The sequence below is a fragment of the Furipterus horrens genome, unplaced genomic scaffold (genome assembly GCF_987537825.1).
Source record: "Furipterus horrens unplaced genomic scaffold, mFurHor1.1.pri manual_scaffold_2, whole genome shotgun sequence".
Lineage (NCBI taxonomy): Eukaryota > Metazoa > Chordata > Mammalia > Chiroptera > Furipteridae > Furipterus > Furipterus horrens.
The window spans coordinates 209,069,799-209,085,830 of NW_028327172.1; the positions used below are offsets into that span (position 1 = coordinate 209,069,799).

At 36.6% G+C, this 16,032-nt stretch overlaps 1 protein-coding gene across 1 annotated transcript in view; it reads right to left on the reverse strand.

Moving 5' to 3' along the window:
- Nucleotides 1-543: 543 nt before the first annotated feature.
- The window catches only part of NCAPG (non-SMC condensin I complex subunit G), a 32,421-nt gene continuing 16,932 nt past the window's right edge, over nt 544-16,032 (reverse strand). The window contains 9 exon segments of the mRNA XM_090267037.1: nt 544-667; nt 1,309-1,378; nt 2,953-3,039; nt 3,457-3,592; nt 3,818-3,979; nt 6,013-6,187; nt 6,468-6,649; nt 11,328-11,552; nt 14,184-14,303. Coding sequence (XP_090123163.1) covers nt 544-667; nt 1,309-1,378; nt 2,953-3,039; nt 3,457-3,592; nt 3,818-3,979; nt 6,013-6,187; nt 6,468-6,649; nt 11,328-11,552; nt 14,184-14,303 — 1,281 coding nt within the window.

The following is a 16,032-nucleotide window of genomic DNA, read 5'->3' on the forward strand; positions in this document are numbered from 1 at the left end:
TATGCAAATGTTTTAGGAAATTACCCATGCACGTAGCATTATCAAGTGTGTGTAGTATAAGAAACAAAACAAAATTATCAAAATGAGAACCGTTTAACTTGGATGCTAGGTACGTCGTTCATTATACTAGTCCTCCTCCCTGGAAGTGGGCTCATTCCCAGCAAGCCCTTGGGGTGTCGCTTTTTAAACGTGTTCTGAGATTGGAAATGTGTTCACCTGTGTTGGATCTGCCCCACCCAAGTCATAAGCTTCTCAAAGGTAAACCAGTAGCGAGTTCACTATCTGGAAAGCCTGTTCAAAGAGCAGATTCCTAGGCCCACTTTGTATTTTGATTAAATCCCTGACTGATGTGGATGGTTTGTGGGGCACGTTGACACTGTCCTGATGCTTCAGCACAGGCCAAAGTCATGTGGAATCACACAGCAGGAAGTCCTACAAGACATCAGGCACAATGTTTGTAATTTTGACACAAGGGTCAGTTTATTAAAGCAAAGAACTGAAAATAAAGTTTGTAAAAGGACTCCACTTCCACAATCTCTTCTCTTAATTTATTTATTCATTGAGAAATTGCTCAAGGTTAAGTTTACTTTTTTCTAGTGCTGCGGTTTTGGCTCGTCTTGGTAATCTCATCTTCATTTCTGATTCTGGCTGTGCGACTTCACGATCACTATAAACAGATATTGAAAATACACCAATTTAAATACAAGCTCTAAAACCACAGTTTATTTATCAATAAAACTTTTTGTTTCTGATTCTCATTCGATCAGTGTATAATTGATATCCTGATTCCACTAAGCTTAAAACTAAAATCTCAACCAAAACCAAACAACTCTTAATTTTCCATGATTTCAGTTTACCAGAGAGCTGTTCAGTCAGCTACAGTTTTCAGCTTCCAGGAGTGGCTAGTTGGCAGAAACCAAATATAAACACTATACCACAAATACATCCAAATTATAGGCAGAATTAGTCTATTACTGTAAATGTAGAGAACCCAAACCTAAATCTCAAGAGTTGCCAATTCAAGATTAGAGGAGTCCTATAATATGATCATGTAAATAGAAGAATACATGGAAACATAAACTGAAAAAACGCATAAAGATGACTACTTAGTAAGAAAGACCATGCCAATTAACAGGAAAAGCAAATAAGCCATAGAAAGTCAAATGCCTTTGATAGTGGAATCCAAGACAACAGCTATCACTGATTATCTTGTTCTATATTGAATCTCGGCTACAGTACCACACACTAGATTGTTTTTCTTCTTCTAGACAAACAGACCTCCCTGTGCCCTAGAAGGGCACGGCATACCTTTCAGAGTCATCTTCAGAAGTCTGTCGTCTCCTGTTCATCCTGGCAGAAGCTGTCACTTTTCTTCGTCCTTAAAGACAGTTGGTTATCAAAATTATCAATTGCTTCTTGTTTTTAATCTATATCTGGGCTACCTAAACCCTTTATTTTCCCTCTTCAACACATTCCTCCTAAATTTCCAGCCACCTTGATACCAATTATCAGTAACACAGAGAAAAGGAACTGAAGATTAAAAATTTATTAATTTCTATTATAAACTCTGATAACAGGCAAGGGAAAATATGGAAATTAAGTTATAAGGAGGCACACTTTAGTTAAATGAAAGAAGCATGTGGAAAACACGCTATAAAAAGAAAGTACCTCTATTATGGATATAGTACAAAGTGTACGGAGAAGCTAATGAAAATTAAAGTAGAAAGGTAGGTAGGTTAAGCCCATAAACAGGTCCTAAAGAAATAGAACTTAAATCAGTAAGGTAATGGCTTCTTGTAAAATATTCAAACATATACATGGCCAATTTAAATATGTGTACTAAAACATATTTCAGTATAAAAATTAGAGCCTTTCTATGTTGACAGTTACAAACTTGCTAGAAATTTATAAGGTTAAGAACACAGTTTGGCCTGGGTTTGCTCCCCATTTATGATAAAATAATATATTAAAGGTGGAGAGCTATTAAAAAAAAGAAAAAAAGGTGGGGTTCTAACGGGATAGTATCTGACTAAAAGCAATCTTATCGAAACTCTTGTTCAGTATGAGCATTTGATAGAAATTTGTACACTCTACTTATTCATGTGAGACTTGTTGGTTTTTTTCCCCCTAAACCTTAACATATTTGCTCTTAAACTTCTAATGTAATTCTCCAAGAAAATATCCAACAATATGGGACTAATTTGGGATATCCAGAAATTAGCATTTAAATAACTAATTACAAAACTATATCATGGCCAGATTCCATTTAGAAAAATACTAAATCTGCATAGAAAAAGGCCTCAAAAAACATTTTTCAAGGATTAAAATAATTGTTGGCTCAAGGGGGTTATTATTAGTGTTCTTTATAATGGTATGCTTGCGTGTATTTTCTGTAATAAGCATGCATTGCTTTTGTAATAAACAATAAAACAATGAAAAAAACTTGAATTACAGTATTTTTTCCAAAGTGATCTCCTAATAATCAATGTTTACATTATTCCAACAAATTCCCTTATTGTTGGATATCCCTTGGGGAAATAAATTATATTGGGGAAATATGAAATAAATTGGGAAGAAGGAAAACAGAAGCCCAGAAAAATACTAAGCAGATAAAAGGGGACAAAACTGCTTAATCATATAGACAGAATACAAATTACAGATAATATAAAATAATCACTGATCATTTGCTAATAAAAATCAGTTTAATCCAAATAATCCTTTGCAATATGATCTTTTGCATATTTCAAACAAAAGCACTTGGAGCAACAATGATGTAATATTTTAAGATGACAAACCAAAACATAATTATCAGCTGGAAGAATTAAAAAGTAAAAAATGCCTAAGATATTTGTCCTTAATGAAACAAAGATAAGAAAACTTGCAAAAGTAAGTAGTTCACTGGAAAACAAAACTGAAGTTTTACTATAAGACTAGTCAATCCATACACCCTACCTCTGCCAGTCTTCCGCTGAGTGGATTTTGATGCTCGGGCTGCTTTTACATCCTTGGAAGGAGTTTCATATACTTCTTTACTCTTTTCTATTAAAGGAAATAATGCAGCAATGTAAATAAAAAATAACCTCATGAAATATTTTATGTGATCTTTCCAAGTCAATTTTTCATAAAACAGAAAATTTATCATAAATCAGTGTTCTAAAAGATATGAATAAGCATCAAGTAAGAAAGCAAAATTCCTATGAAGAAAGTATGTATGGTCATATGGTGAGAAATGTACACACACACATACACAACACCCTTGTGAAAGTAGTGTTTATTCTTCGTAGAATATACACTTAGAATAAACACTTAGCAGCTACACACTTTCCCAAGGGGACGGATTAGGAAAATTTCCCTTTCATTTCTGAAACCGAACCACATGTTACAGGAGGATAAATGTGTCTCAGTGAAGATGAGAGAACAGGGTGTGGCAAGGACTGGGGTTAGTGTGCTGCTAACCTCCATTCTCACAGACGGTCCCAGTCGCGCTGGCACCCGGCGCTTCCACAGCTTGGTCACCACTGTCCGAATTTCCTTTTTCTAACTGAATCTTGATTTTCTCCAAAGCTCTCAGAGATACCCTATCTTTTACTTGCTGTAATAGAAAACATTAACTTTTTTTTAATGCAGCAATTTCTAACTTTGAAAAAAGATACTATATATCAAGTGGTTTTAAAACATTCTAAAATTCTAAACTTTTGAAGGACATATTTATTTCAAATGAGCAAAGTCAGTATGCTACCATGTATAATTTAATACAAGCATGTAAACTCTACTTCGATAAAATATACATAGTAAGAGTAATTGGAAACTACTTTACCTCCTGAATCTCATTCAGCAGAACCAAAAAATCTTTAGCAAGATTGCTACTGAGTTCTAAAGAACTCAAGGCTTTTGTATAGACCCGAACTTCTGGTGAACATGGACACACTAAGATCTCACTGAAAATTTTCATAGCCAAGTTGTCATGAACTGTTAAGGCCTAGAAAAATAAAGAGAAAAATCTTTGTGAATTGAAAATGGTATGATTAAAATATAGTCTTACATATCTAATAAACACTTCCAACTAATTAGCTTGCCATCATTCCAAATGCAAAATGTCTAAAACCAAATTTAACATATTCCTCTCCGAATGAGCTCCTCTAAGTTTTTGTAGTGGATGCTCCAGGACGGGGTCCAGACTCACTCCTTTTACTAGACCGAAGCATTTACCCTCCCACTACTATGAGTTATAGAGGCTAAACATTTTCAGGAACAAAACTACAAGTTGAAGACAGTCAGCTCTACTCAAGGTCGAAACTCCTTGAGAGAGGCAATACTCAGGACTGGCAGGGATGTGGGTATGACAGCCCAGCTTCGTCTCAGTTCTGGATAACTCAAAGGACGATCCCAGTGATGAATCTCCCTGAGCGATCACCTAGGCCTGCAGACTTCGTAGCAGTTCAACTTCTTCCTCTGCCCAACCTATTTCCCTCACTCTTCCAAGATACTGATCATGAGAGTGCTCCCTAATTAAATGGTGTCAACATCTTTGAGGTCCTGTTGCCTGTACTTAGAATCTTCAAGTTGTCGTGGACCCATCCCCCCAACTCTAAAAGCTCATTTTTCTAGGTTTTTGTATACATCATGTTTTTTCTGACAATTTATACTGTTCCTTTCTATTTTCTATTACTCTTTTTCTACAAGCTTTTATGTCCTAATTGTACATTTTTAACTGCTCCCTTAGTTAATATTCTCTCTATTCCTTTCAGCAATTCACCTCAATAATGATACTGACTACCAAATTAACGACTAATTAGTTACTTTCATCCCCTTAACCCTTTCATTATATGCTCTTCAGTTACTCACTGCAAGTAAGGCCAACTCCAAATTCCCTACCCTAATGTTCTAACAGGCCCCATCCAGGAACCTTAGCCAGAAAGACACTTCCCACAGCTCACAAACATGCACAACCAGCATCATTAATCACCCTTACTAACAGTCTTTTTCTCTCTAACCAAGCCAGTCCCCAAATTCCAACAAGGCCTAACTGCATGCTAAGTACAAAACTAGTAATGCTGTCCTCATCGCCCCTACCACATAAACCTTATGTTACTATATTGTGCCTAATATGCTTCATGATCTTTCCAACAGTGTTTAACAAAGTGACCTGAATGGAGTATACAGTCAATTAAAATAGGAAAGCAATACAGCTGACTATTAACCAATGCAGGGGAGTTAGGGTTGATGCCCAACGCATATAATTTTCGACTCCCCAAAAACTTTATTAGAGTTACTTCTCGGTAGTTGTGGGAGATTTGTTCCAAAACCCCAGATGCATGAGTCCCTTATTAAAATGGTACAGAACAGTGCATATAGTCAGCCCCCCACATCCACAAATCCCAAACCAAGGGTTAAAAATACTATTTTCGATCCACTGTGGTTAAAACCATGAATGAAAACCTAAGGACACACAGAGCTGACTACAAATTGACTGGAAAAAATCTGTGTGTAAGTGGACCCAAGCAGTCCGTACCCGTGTCGTTCAAGGATCCACTGTATTTCAGCTCAATCGGCTGGCATCTAAAATTAATAACACATTTTCAATGTGCTGACAAGTTTGATCAGATAATATTAAAGAATTAAAAACCCAGATTAAATTTAATTTGTGGGACAGTTTTAGGTAAACTTTCGTTTGAATTAAAAGCAAATAAGCTTGAGGCAAGCTTCATTCTTTGAATTCTCCTTCCTCATATCAGAAACAGACCGGGTAAGCCAACATTAGAAGAGAGGGTAGTGAGGGGGGTTAATCTGGGTAACTTTTCAGTAGCAAAAATGTCAGCATTGATGATTTCTATCTCCACATTTCCCAAAGTAGCTTTTCTTTTTTCTTACTTTATGTTGTGCACTACCACATATACCAGAAATTTCAAGAAATCAGAGGGATTATTTTATTACAAAAACAAACCAAACCAACCAGTGCCCTGCATCCTAAGTCATCACCCTTGCCATCCATAAACTAACATACTCACCCACCTGATAATCTTGCGACTTCTTTGCTGGAGGATTTAATCCACTTGGTCTTGTCAAATCTACAAGTAACTCGGCAACATTTGTGATATCTATTTCAGCTAACGGCGAAGATGCAGGGGCTTTGGCCAGTGTTTGCAGAGTTGGTAAAAAGGCTTCTTCAAAGCATTCTTGATTAGTCCTATTGAAAAACAATTTAAAAGTACATGAGCGAAGAAAAAGCATATGATTCTTAAAAATATGTATTATGTATAAAATTCACCCCATCCAGACACAGTACATTTTCATCGAGGAAAGGGCCAAGTAATTCACGTAGATAAAATCTAGGTAAGTTCTTCTCATTTCATCACTTACCGCTGAAGAGAAGAATAAACAACAAAATGATACTACAGATATGACTCATGGGGGGTATGAATTTAACTTCCAGCAAGACTGACTTAGTGATACGACCACGTAAGTACCTGCTTGCATAAGCAAACATGGGGAAGAACACGCCCAGACAGTGCCGGAGTCGCACGTCCTCTTCAGTCACAGGGTTGTACCATAACAGGATAAGGCGGGAAAGAATCCTGCTGCTGACCAGCAGCCCAGAGAACATCAGCTTGGCCAGGCCTTCTGCGGCTTCTGTCCTGAGTTCAGATACCTAATAAAAATAACTTTCATTAAAAGAAACTGGTATTTGTATTTCCTTTTTATGCCTTAAAATGTAGCTTGTCCTACAATATTTTTATACAAGCTATCCAAAAATCATTCATGTTATTAGGAACTTATTAAAGGCACATAAGATTCTGTATCTATGTGACAAATTATTAGTCTAGCTATTAAAACTTCGATTCCCTTAAAAATTTTTAGAAAGGAGGAAGTGAAAACTGTCATTAGTTGCAGATGACATGATACTGTACATAGAAAACCCTAGAGGCTCCACAAAAACAACACTCGACCTAATAAGTGTAATTTGACAAAATAGCAGGATACAAAGTAATACTCAGTTTCATAGGCATTTTTGTATAGCAACAATAAAATATCAGAGATAGAAAAAAGGGAAAAAAGTCCAATTTACTACAGCAACAAGAAAAATAAAGTACCTAGGAATAAACTTAACCAAGGAGGTAAAAGACTTGTACTGGGGAAACTACAGAACACTTAAAGAAATTAAGGAAGATACAAATAAATGAAAGCATATACCATGTTCATGGATTGGAAGAATTAACATCAATAATATGTCCATAATACCCAAAGCAATCTATGGAGTCAACGCAATTCCTATTAAAATACCAATGACATATTTCGCAGATTTAGAACAAATATTTCAAAAATTTATATGGAACCAAAAATAGACCCTGAGAAAAATGTAAAAAAGGGAGGGATCGCAATACCTGATATCAAACTATATCACAAGGCCACTGGCATAAGAACGAGCACAAAAATCAATAGAACAGAACTGAGAGCCCAGAAATAAGCCCATGTCTCTATGGTCAATTAATATTTGACAAAGGGACATGAGCATACAATGGAGTGAAAATGGCCTCTTCAATAAATGGTGTTGGGAGATCTGGACAGGGGCAAGCAAAAAAATAAAAGTAGACCACCAACTTACACCATACACCAGAATAAACTCAAGATGGATAAAAGACTTAAATATAAGTTGTGACAGCATAAAAGTCCTAGAGAAAAACATAGGCAGTATAATTTCAGATATCCCACATGGCAATATTTTCGAAGATACATCTCCAAGAACAAGGGAAATAAAGGAAAGAATAAACAAATGGGACTACATCCAATTAAAACGCTTCCGTATGGCTAAAGAAACCATCTTCAAAATGAAAAGGGAATCGACTGTATGGGAGAACATATTGGCCAATGATATCTCAGACAAAGGATTGGTCTCCAAAATATATAAAGAAGTCATACAACTCAATACCAAGACAACAAAAATCCAGTTAAAAAATGGGCAGAGGACCTGAACAGACACTTCTCCAAGGAGGACATACAGAGGGTCCATAGACACATGAAAGGATGCTCAACATCACTAGCCATCAGAGATGCAAATTAAAACCACAAGGAGATACCACCTCCCACTGGTCAGAATGGCCACCATTAACAAATCAGCAAACAAAATGTGCTGACGAGGATGTGAAGAAATGGGAACCCTACTGCACTGTTGGTGGGAATGCAGACTGGTGCAGCCACTGTGGAAAACAGTATGGGATTTCCTCAACAAACTAAAAATGGAACTGCCTTTTGATCCAGCGATTCCACTGCTGGGAATATACCCAAAGAATCCCAAATCACCAATTCAAAAGAACCTATGCACCCCTATGTTCATAGCAGCACTATTGTCAATAGCCAAATGCTGGAAACAACCTAAGTGCCCATCAGTGGATGAGTGGATCTCCCATTCCTAAAAATATACCCAAAAGAATGGGTACTCAAATCCATGTTCACAGCAGCACTATCTACTCATGGTAGCCAAAAGGTGGAAAGAGCCCAAATACCCTTCAGTAGATGCATAGCTAAATAACTTGTAGTATATGAATAAAGTATTTTTCTACTGTAAGAGGAAATGAAGTACTCATACCAGCTGCAACATGGATGATCCTCAAAGACAAGCTATGTGAAAGAAAGGAGATACAAAGTCACAGACCATACAATGCCACTTATATGAAATATCCAGAACAGTTAATCCTGTAGATACAAAATGCAGATTTGTGGTTGTCAGGGGCTGGCAGGAGGGGAAATAGAGAGCAACTGCTTAATCAGTTAACGTTCCTTTTGGGGTAATGAAAATGTTTTTAAAAATTAGAGGCAATGCTTGTACTACATTGTGAATGTACCAAATTCCAATACATTGTTCACTTTAAAACTATTAGTTCACCATTTAGGACTTCCGGCCAAGATGGAGGCGTAGACAGTCACACTGCGTCTTCTCCCACAACTAAGAAGGAATACAACTACCTCAAAACCAGAGACAACCAAAGTTCCAGAAAATCGAGTTGCATGGAAGTCCAACAAACAAAGATATAAAGAAGAAATACTCATCCAGACAGGAAGGAGAGGGGCGGAGAGGACAAGGTGCAGTGGCGGCAGCACTGGCTGGCAGAAAGCGCAGTCACATGTTTTAAAAAGTCGGGAGGGACTCCTGGGGAGTGTTCTCAGCCCCAGACCAGACCACACAGCTCACATAGTCCCAGCGCTAGGGCAAATAAAGCCTCATTGCTTCTGACTGTGCAAACCAGTGGGGGTTGAGACGGAGGCAGAAACTGCCGGTCTCTCAACAGAGTCCGCTTGTTTAAAGGGCCCCCACGGTCCTAGAATGTCTGCAGACCCATCCACCCTGGGAACAACGGCCAGGGCAGCAGCTAGGGGCGTCAGTCCCATACGGAAGTGGGAGAGGTGCCTGGAAAAGGGCGAGTGCTGGGCAGGCGACGTTGTTCCCTCTCAGACACATCCCCAGCACACCGTGTCACAGCGTGAGAGGAGCAACAGCTCTGCCTAAGACACAGAGGCAAACAAACACAGGAGTCTGTCAAGCTGAGGAGACAGAGGTATGGCCCAAAAGGCAACAGATTAAGGTCTCAGTGGGAGAACTAAGCAACGAGGAGATAGCCAACCTAACAGACAAGGAGATAGCCAACCTGACAGATGCAGAGTTCAAAACACTGGTGATAAAGATGCGTACAGGCTTGACAGATATGCTTAAGTATGACAAACACATAAAGGAAGAAGTGAAGGCTATGCTAAATGAAACGAAGGAAAAGCCACACAAAACCAGTGGTGAAGGGAAGGAAACCAGTGTTCAAATCAATGATTTGGAACATAAGGAAGAAAAAAGCAGTCAACCAGTACGGAATGAAGAAACAAGAATTGAAAAAAATGAGGACAGGCTTAGGAACCTCTGAGACAACTTTCAACATGCCAACATCCAAACCATAGGGGAGCCAGAAGGAGAAGAGAAAGAGCAAGAAATTGAAAGCTTATGGGAAAAAATAATGAAGGAAAACTACCCAAAATTGGTGAAGAAAATAGACATACAAGTCCAGGAAGCACAGAGTCCCCAAAAAGCTAGACCCAAAAAGGACCACACCAAGACACATCATCATTAAAATGGCAATGGGGAAAGATAGAAAGAATCTTAAAAGCAGCAAGAGAAAAGCAGTTACCTACAAAGGTCTATAAGACAGTCAGCTGATTTCTCAAAAGAAACTTTGCAGGCAAGAAGGGACTGGCAAGAAGTATTTATTCAAGGTGATGAAAAGCAAAGACTTGCAGCCAAGATTACTCTACCAGCAAAGCTATCATTTAGAATGGAAGGGCAGATGAAGTACTTCCCAGACAAGGTAAAGCTAAAGGAGTGCATCATCACCAAGCCATTATTATATGAAATGTCAAAGGGACTTACTTAAAAAGATCAAAATTATGAACATGAAAATGACAACAAACTCACAACTATCAACAACTGAATCTAAAAAATAAAAACAAAACCCAGCTAAGCAAACCAGAATAGGAACAGAATCATAGGTATAGGGATCATTTGAAGGGTTATCCGCTGGGAGGGGGAAGGGGAGAAATGGGGAAATGGTGCAGAGATTAAGAAGCATAATTGGTTGGCACAAGATAGGGGGAAGTTAAGAATAATATAGGAAAGGGTGACGCCAAAGAACTTATATGCACGACCCATGGACATGGACTAAGGGGGTTGGGATTGCTGGAGGGAAGGCAAGTACTGGGCAGAGAGGAGCAAAGGGAAAAAAAATTGGGACTACTGTAACAACATAATCAGTAAAATATATTTTTAAAAAATCCACCATTTAATGGAATACTGCTCAGTAATAAAATACTTAGAAAAACATGAAAAAAATACTATTCATGTTATTTTACCTCAGTTGTAAAAAAACAATATAAAAATTTTAATTTCATGTTTATATATGCTAGAAAATGTAGTTCAAGAGTACCTTAAGAAGAGAGATGCAATCCCATTCCCTATCTTAGAACTCCCACCCACCCGATGTAAAATTATTTTATTAAGAAAAAGTATTTTAAGTCATAAATCCCAAAGATAGGGAAAGAGATGAAAAAATGATAGTAACCCCTTCCAACAGTCATTTCCTTTTCGTTTACTTGTCAATTCTCTGACCGTGCACTCTGATAGAGAGAAATTAGGCATACTGGAAGTACAACTGGAATTTAATTAGATATTGAAAAGGCAAAATTTTTAAATGTTGGCCAAGTTTAAACTTCAGCCTAAAAAATAAATATGAAGAACATAAACGTACATGCTGAAAACGACATTTTAGAATAACAATACTGCAGTTATTTCTCACCTCACTATCTAAGAAATCTGAAAGAAGTTTCAGGACATTCTTGGCTGTAGCAGTCACTTCAGCTTCTTTTGACTCTTGCTCTTCATCAGTGTTTATTTCTGCACCTTCACTTTGACTGGCTTTGGTATTTTTAGTTGTAAATGGTTCAATCCCAAATGTCATCAGTTGGTCAAAGATGGCCTTTAAAGCACTTATTTTGATTGTCACATCATCAATTTGCAAAACCTAAATTGAAATATCCCCCAACAAAAAAAATAAATTCACTAAACTTTTAATTATGCTGCATAAAATTATTTTCTTAGTCTAATTTCATAAGTGTCAAGCCTACATAAAACATTTTTCAAAAATAATTAAAATTTCCATTTTTTAGTTATTATTTGTTTATTTGCACCATAACATTTAATTATATTTCCTTCAGAAAAAGTTCATCTTCAGTCAAAAGAAGTCTGAAACAAGTGTCAGGCTAAATTATATGTTCCTTTTATTTAAAAAAAGAAAGTTCAACTATGATTTTATTATTTTTTTAATATCTAGAAAACCTGTTCAATTATATTGAAATTGTTTTGAGCTATCTATCAAGACAAAAAATAAAAAAAAAACACTGTAACCAATAAAAAGTATTCATTAGAATAGCAATACTCGTCTAGGTTATCAAGTTTCATTAAAGATAGATTTTTGCCTTATTAGCTCAGTATTCAGATTTCATTAACAGTGAATTCAGTTTTCAATGAACTGGACGGGACTCCTTTATAAAAGTGGGTGAACAATAAAGCCCAGCAATTTGTATGAGGCTATCCTGATATAAGAAAACTGAATTCCTACATACCAAATTTCAAAACCATAAAAATAGAGAGCTGATTATTTCTATTATAAAGAGGCTTACTATATTCTTTAATGCTCTTAAGTTTTGGTAAGTGATAAGCTACTTGTCTATATAGCTTTAGCCTTTAGAATGAATAAAATTTCATATATAACTTATTTTGCTTCATTTGAATCTATCATTCACAAACATTTTTACTTCAAAAAATTTACATACTTATGTTATTCAGGTAAATATCAATATCCAGTCCCTGAAAAAAAGTAAATTTAGAGGTCAAGGTTGTTTAAACTACACAAAAGAAAAAGGGGGGAAAATAAACTTTGAATTCCATGACAAGTGGACTCTTGACTGGTTTGATTTTAAAGGAGGTAAAACTGTGGACTGGTTTTGATAAGAAACGATCGTTTATCTTACACACGCACTTGGTTTTGACCATTCCTTTACACTACAGAAATTACACAGGAGCACACAGTATCAAGGCTCCTGCTGCTCTCTCTGGTGGGTAATGACTTAGTATTAAATCTCTTCACAATGCTCCAGGACACGCTTGAGCATTAAATTCATATTGCCACTTCTTCTGTCTGAAATGACCAAACTACATATTATTACTGATATTATGTCAGCAAAAATTAAAAGGATCAAAATTCACACTTCATCTTTAAAGGTCAAGTGAACTTAAATATCTTTTGAAAGACTTCTATCGCTTTACATATCTGTCATCCTCCAATCTCTATCAGAGTCCCAACTTGATTACAAAAATATATAATTTTCAGCAGCATTCATAATGGTATTTAGGAAATCTTCATGAATGTTTTTACCTCATTTTTAGAGCCAAAAGGAACTACTTAATAAGTCAGACATAAACGAACCCCTCACTATCAAATAATCTAGTAAGATTTTTGTTCCACCAGAAAAAAAAAAAAAGCAACCCCTTTTCTGCGTATCTACCATGTATCCAGAGATATATGCACCTCTCTGTTTACTGCAGCACTGTTCACAGTGGCCAAGGCGTGGGAACAGCCGGTGTTCTTCGCTAGAGGACTGGGTAAAGAAGCCGTGGTGCATACGTACAAAAAAACTACTACTCAGCCATAAGAAGAGGTGCAATATTACCATTTGCAACAACATAACACAGATCTTGAGATTGCATGCTTAAGCAAAGTAAGTCGGAAAATAAAAATAAAGAACCATGACTTCACTCACATGTGGGATATAGAACTGAAAGCAACAAATGAACAAACAGGAAAAACAAACGGAAGCTCACAGACACAGACAGTCTGGTGGTGACCAGCAGGAAGGGGTGGCAGGGTGGAAAAGGGCAAAGGAGGCCAAATACACAGTGACAGAAAACCACCACTCTGGGTGGTGGGCACACAATGCCATACCCAGATGATGGATCAGAATTGCACATTTGAAACCTATATAATTTTATTAACCACCATCACCTCAATAAATTTAATATTTTTAAATGTAAAAAAGAAAAAGTAATGACCAGGGTTAATCTAGCACTTCAAGACCCCAAGCTTCTAGAAAGCCAGGAAACTGAAGTAAAAATTTTCTGCTCTAATTTCTTAGTAAAACCTCTGAAAATGTAGGGTTTTATTTCCTAGCACCTAAAAGCCAATACACTTCACAACACTAAACAAGACTCCATTTAGAATTACTAGCAGAATCACTGGAATCTACTGTATACACTGTTTACTTTTCATTGTGTTTCCTCTTCTAAAATGTAAGCTCCTATCTTATTCTCTTCTAAGCCTAAATAATGCTGAGCATATAATATGCACTCAGTATTTACTGTATGATTAATTTTAAAAATACCTTAAATAATTGATATTTCATCCCTTTTCTACACAGGTGTTTGAATAAGAAAGGAATCAAAACCTAAAAATTGAGTCTCTAAAAGTCATCCATAATCATCATCATCATCTTCAACAAGCTCTGAATAGATTAAATTTAAAGTACTAGCATTATCACCACAGATTGTTAGTATTTTAGGAAAAACTATCAAGATTTTGTCACAAGACAAATTTTACCTGCAATAGTAATAGAAAGTGTTTACTTGCAAAATTTCGATTCTGTAGCCCACAGCATCCCAAGCATAAAACAGCCAGATTTCTTATTACAGGATGAACACTTATTATTCCAGGAAGAATCTAAAATGAATTAGAAATTAATAATTTTTACCAGGACAAGAAATTTAGAATAGTATATTAAAAACATGGTCAAAATAATTTCTCTATGATTTTGTCTATTAATTGAAAGAAGTCAGTTTTCAGTTGAAAAGGTAAATAGTAAATAGCTAAAACAGAAGACTGCATACAGCTAGGGTGAAACAGTCTGATCACGATACACCTCGCCCTCCTCCTGCTAACGCTTCCTTGATGGCTTCCCAAAACTCATAGGTCAAAGGTGAAACCCTTTTAACATGACATTTAATGTTTCACTGTGTACTCCCTCCCAGAGTCATCTCAGATCACGCTGCCCCCGCTCTTGCTTATCCGTTGTTCCGACAGTGATGCCTCCCAGTCGTGCTGGCCAGCAGAAACACAATGCAGGCCGCGAGTCGTTTTTAATTTTCTAGGAGTCAAAGTAAAGTAAAAACACATGCAACTGATCTTAATATATTTTACTTTACCTAATATAACCCAAATATTGTCATGAATCATGCAGTCAATATTTAAAAAGATAATTTACATTCTGTTGTTTGTACTAAGTCTTCAAACCTACAGTATTTTCACACAGCACACCTCGGTTTTGTCTCGTTTTTAAGAGCCACCTGTGGCTGGTGGCTACTGTACTGGAGAGCAGATCTGGCACACTCTTCCCTCCTTCTTCATGTAGTTAATGTCTCTGCAAATAACAGGTCAAGGCCCCCTCCATGAACACCTCAAATTCCACTACTGTAAGTTCATATATGATTATGTAGTTCTTACAGCCACTATCATGGCATAAGCTTCCACTTTTGGCTGCTGTCTCCCTCACCTGGACAGAAGACCCACGAGAGCAGTCTACATATGTTTTGCATGTCGTGTATACTCTATCCCTAGTATTCAGTATATAGTAGACATTCAATAAATATTTGCTCAATTAATTTATGGTTTTTATTTAAAGAATAGTCATTTCATAAAAATATTTTAACTCCTTTATCCAAATATCTCACTTACATCCCTCTATAGTCTCTCTTTAAACACAGAGTTCTTATATACTTAAAATCATTATGACCATTCAATTTTGGGTTTTCTTCCCCTGACATGATAAATTTTCCCATATACATAGTCTTCTTATTTACTTCTTCCATTGTATATAGTTACTTATACCATAGTTTACCATTCTCTTGCAACAGGACTAGACATAAAGTATCCAAGTAGAACTTTAAAAGCATCACTTTTCACTGAAGACATATGCTTCACTAAAAATACTACGAAATTCTAATGGTCTAACAGAATCTAGTTTTAACCAGAACCTCTAAACTGTGGTAAACAATAACTGGTCTTCTTTACTGAATTAAGAAACTCATGACAACCCCAAAATCTAAATTTTAGATCACATTTATTGGCTGTTTTTCACTAATCCCAAGTAAAAACAATTTGGGGGGAATCCTGGAAGAGCTTAGATACACTCAAACTTTGCTCTGGATGAGTAGCAGTACTGAAAAAAGAACTCTACAGCTGCACTAATCCTGTAGCCACTAACCACATGTGGCTACTGAACACCTGACACGTTTCCAGTCTGGACTGAGATGTGCTCTAAGACCTAGTACAAAGAACAGACTTCAAATAACTCAGTAGTTTTAATACTGAGTAAATGATGGAGTTATAATACTTTGGGCATATTGGGCTAAAAAGTTAAAGTTAATTTCACCCATTTCTTTTTTATTTTTTA